General features: G+C 48.6%; 1 protein-coding gene across 1 annotated transcript; it reads left to right on the top strand.

The window, feature by feature from the left end:
• Window positions 1-5,192: 5,192 nt before the first annotated feature.
• Window positions 5,193-8,856, top strand: LOC122614442. Its single transcript, XM_043789004.1, has 4 exons — window positions 5,193-5,411; window positions 5,467-5,627; window positions 5,848-6,685; window positions 6,742-8,856. The coding sequence occupies exons 1-4, from the start codon at window positions 5,193-5,195 to the stop codon at window positions 8,854-8,856; spliced, it is 3,333 nt and encodes a 1,110-aa protein (XP_043644939.1).
• Window positions 8,857-11,611: the final 2,755 nt, after the last annotated feature.

Below are 11,611 nucleotides of genomic sequence, written 5' to 3'. Positions count from 1 at the left end.
ATTCCGGTTTATGTTTTCGGTCGGTTTGGTGCATTGGCCCAAACCGAACACCCAATCCCATACCCCCTTTCTACCATACCCGTACCCAAAGCCAATTCCAAGCCCAGAGTTGCGTTGTCACCACGACCACCGCCGGTTGATGTGGCCAAAACAGCAGCGAGCGCGGCTCTTGTTTATTAGTTGGAAATCAAAAGTACATCGACACCGCAGGATTTGTAATGGCCACACTGCGGAGCTGGCTGCTACACTTTTTGGCCTAAAGAGTCGGGCAACCTGTTTGGCCAACAGGCGAACAGCCACAATTGCCGATAACCAGGCCGGTTTCTGGCGCTAATGACAGTGAAATGCCTTCGATCTGCCGAGGCGCCAGCGAGATTACAGCAAGCGGGGGCGTACGGTACAGTGAGGCTAATGGTTGCATTAACGCGCGTGCACCGAAAGAAGCTAATTCCAGATGGAATTATAGTACTAAGGTAGTTTATTGCTAAGTTCGAATTTGATTGGGTCAAATGTTTCAAACTTTGAAGCAAATATGTGCAAGCCCAAGATTAAATACACCTGTGGCAAGCTTTTTCTGCAATTGCAGCCAATCACTGGCGCCGCTAAGTGGCGGTTTCGCCACCACTTTTCTGGCAGTGTAATTTATCAATCAAAATTCCCGAACACTGATCGAGTGGAATAAACTCGTAATGTTCGCAGGGGCAATGTTACTCTGCGGCCAATGTCGACGCACGCGCCACAGCGAAAGGTGCTCCAACTAATGGGTATACGTATGTATGTACGTATGTATGAATACCTCGGACCCACTTCGTAGCTCCCCGTTGGTGGACCTGGTTGCAGATATCCGCAATCGCCAATTGGCATTACTGTGCGCATTTCGTTTTAATTGTTGTGCTCGCACCGCCGCTGCCAAGTACGAACACCCGAAAACCGGCTGGCCAAACTGGCAATTGGAGCCTCCTCCCCTTTTCTGGTGGAGCACACACATATTTCAATTTGCTTATGATAGGCGCCATAGCGCCTCCATTGAGGAACCAAAATCCAGAGCCCGGCTGTGACCATAAAATTGCGGGCTTAATGCAGTCGCAAAATGGGCGAGTCCAGTGATAAGTTTATGTCCCGATGGCCTGATAAGTGGCTTGCACATCGAAATGGCTGGAGAAATCTCCTAATTAGGCTTTAGGGGAAGCGAAAATGACATCTATAGTTCATAAGCCTGTGATGTCTATACATGTTATCTTACTTGGATTGAATAAAACCGGTAGAAAGAAGCGCTTCCGATCCGATTAGTCATTAAATACATTCATGTCCGTCTGTCCGTCCGTTTGTCCGTCCGTTTGTCCGTCCGTTTGTGCGTATAAACGGTGAGATATCAAGAGTTATTAAAGAAACTTTTGCGTTCCGTATGCTTCGACTCGTATTTAACAAAGAATTTTATAAAAATAATGCCTTTTAGCCCACGATTAACCAATCGTTCATATTCCCTTTGCCATTCATGCCCAGTTATCGCTGACGACTTTAAGCGCGCTTAAAACGCTGACAATTAAAATCGTTTTCATTGCACTTCGATGGGCGGCAATAATTCGCCACCCAATGCGCTTCCATGAAATTTCACAGTTCAATTAATGCATTTTAATTTTAACTTTATTTTCCAATTTACTTCACACAGTTAAAATGGACGCGTGCAACAACAACAACAGCAACGCCAACAAGGCGGCCAAAAGCGTGGAAAAGCATGGAAAAGCATGAAAGAAAAAAGCAGATCAGCCTGAAAATTGTTAACGCAAAATTAAAAATTGTTTTTGATTGATTGTTGCATGAAATTGGCTTTTGGTCTGAGTATGAAGACCGAACCGACTCTACTCCCCATTGATTGTAATTACCTTTTTTCCTCTCTTATATTTCATTTGCCCTGCGCACTTAATTAGCCAACTGCCACGCCCCCATTCACCTCCATCTCCCACTGCCTTTTCCGGCTGACTGAGTTTTTTTGCTGGTGGGGGAAGTACAATAAGTAAATATGAGCAATGCCGGCCCGGTAACGAAATTAAGCGAATTGCTTTTAATAGATTTTTCCGCCATTTCAGCGATTTCCTTATTTTTTTTCGTTTTTCTTTTTTTTTTGCTGCACATATTTTATTGTCCCATTTCGTTTGCGGTCAAGGCATTTCAGGGTTTTCGTTGATTTGGCAAAGCTGCAGCTTGGCAGGCAAGTTTTCCTTGGGCGGAAGGAAGTCGACTTCAGGTGACTTCTGTTACAATTTAACCGAAATGCTGATCCGGCGAAAATTAGCCAAGTCAAGTCAGTAGTCAGCAGTTGCTGGTCACGGCAATTTATGGCTCGCATTTTCCCGCACTTTTGGCTTATGCAATCTTTCCCCCTGTCTTTCGTCTTTCCATCATAATTGTCGCTGGGGTTTGGTGCGATTTGGTGCGGAAAAGGCCGGAGGAAATGCCAACCGAAATGGTGATCTCTGCTACAAGTTACAGTTCCCATTTCTCGACTCCACCACTCAGCCTCTTGGGTGAAAGTCAGATTTCAGATGTGTGTGCATGGGGCATGCAACATGTCTTTAATGAGATGCACGCAGATAAAGAAGCTAACCGATTATGGACGGCATAAATCACACCAAAATGATCGTTGGATCTGTATTTTGGTGTGATTCGGGTAATGGAGGCATTCGCTTTGCCAGAACGCCCACTTTCCCCACATTTGCTTAGCTAGTTATTTTGCCATCCAAAAAAAGTAATACTAGGTGAAGCAAGTAGACATAAAGCATTTTGTTCAAAACCTCAAATATTTTTATTGGTGACAAAACAATAAGGCAAAGTGATGTAGAAAACACTAAGTCTCACGCTGGATTGAAAAGTTGCTGTAATGGTTGCCATTCGAAAATTAAATCATGTGTTCAAATGACCATTTAAATTCATGCGATTCGTCGACTCACATAATTTCCCCATAAAAAGAAATGTCTTCAAAGCGCGCAAACCAAAAAGCCAAAAAAAAACAAAAGAAAAACGATATCATTAAATATGCAATAAATATACTGAATTACCAAAGCATAAATAAAAAAGACGCATTTTAATAAATCAGACAGAAATAAAAAACGTGTCCACCGCTGCACCGCCGCCCGCAAAACCGCATCCACATTAATCAATCAGCCGAAAACGTCAAACGCTCCACAGCAACAACTGCAGCAAGTGCAACAACAGCAACAACGAATTGCAACTCATTAAAAATTAATGAAAACACTCCGGTGGAAAATCGCAGGAAAAGCGTATGAAAACAATGCGTGCGAAGGTGATCGAACCGACAGGTGTAAACTGAATGTGATAATTGCATTGCAGGTGTTATGGGGCAAGGAAGTGTGGCATGCAATCGATGTCAACGAGCTAAAACAGGTGGCAAAGGGCGTTTGGGCCGCGACAAGGGCTTTCACAGCGGATATGGCCACATGCCTTTGGCATTTGCAAGTCGAAAACCAGTTTCAAAAGTTTTTCCGCGCTTACCTGTTTCTTATTTCTTTTTTTTGGTTTTTGTATATATTTTTTGGCAGGGTCAATGCTGCCGTCGTAGAAAGCCATAAAAATCAAATTGTCATTGCCGCGAAGGAGTAAGAAAGACAGCGGCGCTTGCGCAATCGCCGGATGGACAAGTTTTGTGCTACACTTTAAGGATCGCAGCAGCAACAGCAACAGCGGCAGCAGCAACAGCAACATCAGTTGCAACAGCAACATCGGCGACGACAGCAACTTGCAGCAGCCCACGACGATGAAAAGAAAACGAAATGCTCGGTGCCCCACGGTTTCACTTTCATTCGCAACGCGCACGCGCAACTGGCAGGTCGCACGAAGAGAGCGCCTGAAAAGCGATTTTCCCCCAAAAAATAAATAGAAAATAAATATTGAAAATAAATACACTTTTGTGCCATCGCCGAGCTCAGAGCTCAGAGAATTACAATTGTTTTAATCGAATAGAAAAGTGATTATAAGTGCATTTTAATTGTGCAGCAATCAATATAAATAATTGAGTGTTTTCATTTCATTTGGCCGCATACAAAACGCAAAAACCTACGACAAAACACGAATATAAATTCCATCGCGCAGTACTTAATGGATGCAGGTAAATGCGAAATAAAATGCGGAATATTTTAAATGCCCATTTAGCTGGGCAAATTATAATGCATTTCCTCTGCGGGCGTGCAGCCAGAATGATTTCAATGTGCAAATTGAGTTAGTAACGAATGCAATTTGTGTGTGATTTAATGCGAAGGACTCCATCATCATCATCAATGTCCTTACGTTCATTGGCAATCGAAAGGACTTGGGCACATACTATATGCATGCATACGAAATGTCTCCCGTTTAATAACTCCGATCAGATCGCTATCCATGCCCAATTAAAGCCACAATTTCCCTACAGAAAGCTCCACTTTCTTGTGTTATTTGGCCAACAAGACGGTCCGGACCGGCTCCAAAGCGCCACGGGCCTCGGGCCACTTAGCCATGAATATTGCAGGTGAAATATGTTTTGGCATGCATATTTAATGCCTATCAAAATACAGGCGCAGTGGCCAAACTATGTGAAAACCCGTACGAACCATTTTAAATGCCATCAATTTCAATTTTCCAAATTAAATGCGTGGCTCCAGGAGGGGAAGGGGGTGGGTATTTGGGGCCTGAGGGGGGTAAATTAATAATTCATTACGTTGCCAGTAGCAATGACATAAGCCCCAAGCGCAAACGCAGCGCCAGGTTCAACAACTTGGCTGGAAAAACGACGAACGTTTTAGGGAAAATCTCTTTCAAAGCAAACGAGCGAGAGAAGCGCCAAAGTGCCTTGGCAGCCACTTAGGAAAAGTCATCATCCAGCGACGTATCGCTTATCGGTTAAAATCAAACAGCCCGACAAGTGAGTGGCCATAGTAGTCAGGAGTGGAGTGGAGTGGCGAGCTGTGGAGTGCAGTGGATTCGAGTGGCTTGGTTTCAAGTGGAGGCTATTGGATGGCCTTTGCAAGGGGCCCAAACAGGCTTGACGACTCCTCCATTTGTCGCTTGGAATTTGTCGTGGTCACCGGGGTTATTCACACCACCACCATCACCACCACCAGCACTTCCACTATTCGCACGCCAAAAAGCCCAACAACTTCCAGCTAACTCTTTCTGCTTTTGGCCATTTCCGTAATAGCTCCATGTGGCCCCACCGCCACCAACGACATCTGCTAACGGCAGCAGCCACGCTCTGCTGTCTCTTGGGCATCATCGTCCAGCCGGTCCTCTCGGATGAGTCCCCCGTCCTCACATCCCCATCAACACCCCCATCCTCCTCATCTGCAGCCGATCTCCCCCAGAATTTCACGGCGGATGCAGCGGCCGCCACTGAAGCCCTGAGTGACAGCAGCGGCAAGGAGGTAAGTTCGAGTTTAGTGAAAGATTTTGACAGGCAATGAGCGTCGCTTTTGACAGCTTAATAAGCAGCCAGCCGGGCAACTCATCCGCGAGGTCATCCAAGGTCCGAACTTGGCCGACGAAGTGCGGGGGGATCTGGATCTGGAGAGCGAACTGAAACGGGAAAGGGAACGGGAAGCCCCGACTGTTGAAGTGGCAACAGAAGCAGAGTTCGTCGGGTAAGTTAGCAATCAAAAAGAAAATATAAATGGGCTCGAGTTATAAGCAATGCCATTATGAATATATCTATAAGTTCTTTAAATCCAAAACAACTTCTAAATAATTTGGGAACTTTCAATGGGAGTTAATCTTAATATCCTCTGCACCTCAATGCATTGTGAAATACTTGTAAATTAATGAAAAACTATGGTAATGGTAATCTCTTCTCCTTTTGCCCAGTGTTCCTGGTTTTCTGCCCACTGTACTGCCCTTTAAGGATTCGGACAGTCCCACCAATGGACATGGCTACATCCAGTTCGAAATCAACGACGAGCTGCCAGTGGAAGTGGCCCGTCGACAGAGACCCATTGAGCAGACAGTGACCCGCTCGCGAACGGAAACCGTGAACGAGGTGCTGTCCAATCTGTTCCCCAAGGGATTCTCCGACATTTTCCGCTTTAGTGGCAACACAGAGTCATCCACCACCACGTCCACGACCACGAACAAGGCGGTGGTGCGCCCCACAGTAGTGGATGTGGTCAGCACCACGGAGGCAGCCACCACTGAAAAGCCAACGGAGCCAGCAGCTCCGAATGCCACCTACTACAGTTACCAAACGACCGTGACGAAGGAATACCGCCGGGAGTTGGGACCAGGACACACGGAGATCGTGGTGGAGCACATTAGGGATCCGGGCTTCCGAGACGGCAGTAACCACATTTCCCGAGACGAGCTGCTCAGGATCAATCGCGCTGCTGTGGCGGCTCCAGTGCTGCCCAGCGTGCTGCTCCAACCGGAGGGCGATGACAACGAGACTCTGGTGGCGGCGGAAAGCTCTCCCATTGTGATCCTGGGCGAACCCGATGCGGAGCTGGAAGAGGGACAGGAGATCAATGATAACCAGATAGCGGAGACACGCCATGTGGGCAGAGAGGCCTACCAGCAGCGAGTGCCAGCTCCAGCTTTCAATGGCATCGAGAGCTATGCCAACCAGAAGGGTCCCGGCCAGGATCAGGAGATCAATGTGCACATTGTGCACGACGGACCACTGGGCAAGCCTCAGCAGGCAGAGGCAAAGGTAGGATTGCATTGGTGAATCCCAAATGATAATACGCATATTACTCATTCTTCCAGGCACCCAAGGAGCCCCAGCCGCAGGCTCCGCAGCAGGCCTTGGATCACTTCCAGGCGCACAGTGAGCAGAGGTTCCAGCAGCACCATCCCAGTCAGGAGGCACCCTCGCGGCAATTCCTCAAGAGCTTCAATCCCATTGTCTCGGGCAGTGGCGACGGGCCCCTTCCGAAGGGCAGTTTCCACTACGAGGTGCAGACTCCTCCCCAGCGCCCGAGTCCACGGACGCCGCAGGAAGGAGGCTACGCCGGCCAATTTGTGCAACCTGCTGCCCAGTTGACCTACCAACAGGAGCTCAGCCAGGTGATTCCACAAGAGCAGAAGCAGCCGCAGCCGCAGCAGCAGTCGGAGTTGCTGCACACCAAGGCCATATCCTCGCCCTCGCCGGATGTCCAGCAATACTCGGGCTACGCAGGTCCCACGCCCGTTTCCGCCACCCCAAATAGTCTGGTGTTTGTGACCTTGAACACCCCAAGTCCACCCCATGCCTCGTCGGCGCCACCCATTGCGCATACGCCACTCGAGCCAGGAGTCCAGATCACGGTGAATCACCCGTCTCCCCATAACTACGTGGCAGAGGCTCATGCCGAACCCTCCCAGCACCACATCCAACATGCTCCGGCCCCGGCTCCAGCTCCAAAGAAGTCCAGTCCATACACCTTCGTGGAGGTGCAGAAGTCCGTGAACATCCACAACAAGCTAATCACGGAGAAGGATGGCAGACTGGTGGAGCAGCACGAGACCATCTACCCCCAGCCATATCTGCAGAACCACCTGACGCAGGCACCTGATCCTCCCAAGAATTATGCATCTCTGGCCAAAAATCCCATTCACGTGGAGTACGATAGTTCGCCCCAGGAGGTGGCCATCTCACATGCCTCCATCCATTTGGACACAGCTCATTCCGGACGCGGACACACGGCTCCAGGACCTAATGAACCCACGGCTCACCTAGGACCAGTTTATACGCAACCAGAGCAACACCAGGTGCATCAGAGTCACCAAGATCACCACATAGTCCATCATGAGCCGCAGCTGGAGCACGAGCCTCACTTGCATCAAGATCACCTGGAGCATGAGCCTCACTTGCATCAAGATCACCTGGAGCATCATGACCACTCCCACCTGCAACCATATCACGTGGAGAAACATGAAGACCACGATCATCATGTCAAGCAGGTGGTGGAGAAGCACATACCCATTCCCTATGCCGTGCCACAACCTGTGCCCGTGCCTGTCCACGTGGAGCACTACGTGGATCGACCCTATCCAGTGGAGACCATAGTCGAGCATCCCGTTCCATATCCCGTGGAGCGGGTGGTGGAGAAGATCGTCGAGAAGCACGTGCCCGTGGAGGTGGAGCGCATTGTGGAGAAGCCCGTGCATGTGGAGAAGATTGTGGAGAAGTTTGTGGACCGCCCGATGGCAATTCCCATACATGTGCCCGTGGCCATTCACATGCCCATGCCGCCGGGACACTCCTCCCTGGCATTTCCCCACTACTCCCATCCCAACTCCCTGACGCCCTGGTCCCACTCCGTGGCCCACATTCCGCCGAAGGTGCTGCAGAACTACTACACCCGCATGCTCAAGAAGTTGCTGCCACAGCTCACCGCCAAAACCCCCCTCCCCCAATCCCCCAAAGCGGTCAAGTTGAGCAAACCGGTGGCGGCCATCAAGCAACCGGTGAAGCCCGTGAGGGGCGAGGCGCCCAAGGTCGCCACCTTCAGCTTGGCCGACATGAAATTCGACCTACGACCCCCACCGCCGCCACAGGGCTCGCCCTGGTTGCAGGGATCCCGCTACATCTACAACACCCTGCCCGCCGACCTGGCCACCGCCGCGGCCTCGGCTCCCGCCCAAATGCTCAAGTCCTACATTGGCCCCGTTCCAGCGACGACATCTGGCGGCTCCGTCGTGGGGGATTCCCCGCTCACCAGCGAGTTCGATGAGTTCCAGCGATGGCGCAACGGGCACTCCCTAAAACGCAGTCCCGACTTCGGGCGCAATCTGCAGCTGGAGTACGGATTCAAGCCCCCCTTGGTGCCGTCCATGGAGATCGACGACAAGGGGAATCCCCTCAAGCAGGCCGAGCCATCGGAGACGCAGGGAAATTGAAATGGAAACTGAAGCAGGGAGAGCGGAGAACAAGCGTGCCAAAATATAATGCTATAGTAAATATTGTCTATTTATATAAAGTATTTAAAGCAAAGCATTTAATAAAACTATATTCAAGGTATCTATGAAATTGCCCAAATAAATATAAGCCACACATATACCTATACATATGCATTTCATCTTTTATTTTAAAGTGCGACTTCTTGGATTTGTGAAGGGGAAAAATCTCAGACCACGCAGCACTTTGCAAATTGCTGACAAGCCCGACATCCCAAAGAAAAGTGCACATGTGGCAGTTGGCAAGCAAGTGCTTTGCTTGGGGCAATATTAATTAAACAAATGAGAGTGACAACCCTGGCATTAGTTCGCTGACGAGACTGTACCCAATTAGAAGGGCCTAGGCCTGGCATAAAAATTATGAATTTCCTTAAGTAACGTGCAGGCAAATGAAAAATGCCCCCACTTATGAGCGTAAAAGGGTTCCGCCAGAATCCCCCATTTCTTATCAGCCCCCAAGCAGGCGCCACGCCCCTCCAATTCGGGGCACACACGTATCGCATAAGGGTGCCCAAGTGCAAAGATTTATATGACAGCTCATAAATTCACAACACATGTAGCGCCCAGCAGATATTAGGAGATACGAGTATTCCACGGTGACAAGCCAAGGCCTCGCACGTCTCGAGTTTTGAATGTTATTGAAGCGTGTTTTCCGAAGGCGAAGAATAACAGTCTTGCAAATGTTTGCACAGCCAGTCGAAGAGCACGTTTTTTTGCTAACTGCGAACTGGGAACTGCGAATTGCGAACTGCGAGGCTGCAGTTGACATTTGACATTTGGGGGTTTGGGGGCGGCGGGAATGGGCGTGCCGACAAACAGTTTAGCACACGTGTCGAACGGAAACGGAAACCAAAACTCGATAGGCAATCGGAAGTTCAAGGAGCCAGAACCCACTGAAACTCTATTGGGTAGATCATGATCTCAGCCATGACCGTTTCGACTTCAATTTCATGTAAAAAGTGTAAGGTATGCATAGAACTTAAACTGTGAAACTGGGTCATAATTATTTTCTTAACTTAACTGAAAATGAACTCCCATCGAAACCGAATTATAATTATTGAGAAAATGTTTATCTTAAATGCTAACCCATAAATCTTAAAGAAGTGCGCTCAGCAAAATTCCCAAAAGCAAATTAACCAACAACAAATCGAACTCACTTTAAACTTTGCCAATCGCACTGCCAATTTTACGTATGTACGTTCTGGCCAACTTGAGCCAAATTCAGTATCGTAAATCAAAAATTGTTCAGTGCCACGCCCACAGATATCAAAAATCAATTGCGAATGCAATTGCAAATGCATTCTTTGATAGACTCCCCGCTGCGAGAGAGGGAGGTTGTGAAAGGTTTGGGTCACGGAACGAAACCGAAGCCAGCCGACAAGAAAGATAAGCCAGGGAACAATTGAATAATTTATATGCAAATAAATAAAAGTACTTTCGGCACAAAGAGCTTTGGCGCAAAACGAGCAAAAAGCGTGTGCAATATATTCTCCGTTCTGGCCACAAAAGGCGTGACACACGCTACAACAGCGGCCGATTTCGGGTATTTTCAGGAGTTTGCCCATTTTTTCCCCTTCTTTTTTTTGGCGCCCTACGAAGGCCCCACCTATTGGGTGATCCGCCACCACCCCCTTGCATCACCACCCCCCTGCACCGCCCGACTGTCCCCAAAAAGCTGTCGGCCTTGTCGGGCTTGGTATTCGTGAACGTTTGCTCGCTGCATGTCATTGTCAGGGCTGCCAACTCTGCATTTGATATACGATGTGTTGGCAAGCCGCCCAAGTGGGCGGCGGACCGCGGGCAGAGGGGGCGTGGCACTGCGAGACAAATGCAGCTGAACCGAAAATTGCATTTCCGCTTTGGAAATTGCGCAAACTTCCGCAACGCGCGGGGAAACCCGAAGCGAGCTGAACAGACAAAAAAAGAAAACAGCAAAACGTCGCCAGACAATTGGCAAAAATTTTCTATAAAAGTGTGAAATAGGCCGCCGCCCCTTGGCCCCCATAAAAAAAATTTGTGGAGCGGTGGTAAAGGGGGGTGGTGCAGATGAAGCTGACATGCCGTAAAGTGGCCCCACTGAACCACAGAAAACTTGTCACACAAAACTGAACGCAAAAGTGTCAAAAGCACACAAAGATAAGGCCAGATGAAGGGGGTGCATTTGAGGAAAATCTGGCGGAACTGCAGAAAAAAAGGAAAGAAAAGCCACAGGAACGAATGAATGACATTGAAGTTGCACAGAGAAGTGCATGGGAATCCCCGAAAATAAATGGTTTCACTGCTATATTTACTTTTCCAGAACCACTTAGTTAATTTTCCCTACCAACTTCTTAAAAAAAATTCCCCTAACTCTCTGCCAAGAGCCAGGTTATAAACGCATTCTTCGCTTGACAAGGGTTAGTTTCCATGTCGCTTAACCCGCTAATGGGCGGAAATACCTGCGGTTGGCAAATCAATCCCCTTAAAAACAGCAAATAGGTGCAGGTAAAGGACCGGCAAATATTTGCGCCCCCACTTCGTCTAGACGGGGATTTCAACGTGCCAATGGCAGGCCAAAGGCAGGCCAACAAAAAGAAAGTAGAATCCAGCACTTACCAGGCGACGACAACCGCAAACAAACAGGAAACCAGCTGAAAATCTATTCAATCAGAAAAATGAGCAAGTTGCCAGCACGTACTTACAAGCCAAACAGTCATAA

This window comes from Drosophila teissieri, chromosome 2R, assembly GCF_016746235.2.
Source record: "Drosophila teissieri strain GT53w chromosome 2R, Prin_Dtei_1.1, whole genome shotgun sequence".
In the NCBI taxonomy this organism is placed as follows: Eukaryota; Metazoa; Arthropoda; class Insecta; order Diptera; family Drosophilidae; genus Drosophila; species Drosophila teissieri.
This window is presented reverse-complemented; position numbering and strand designations above follow the sequence as displayed.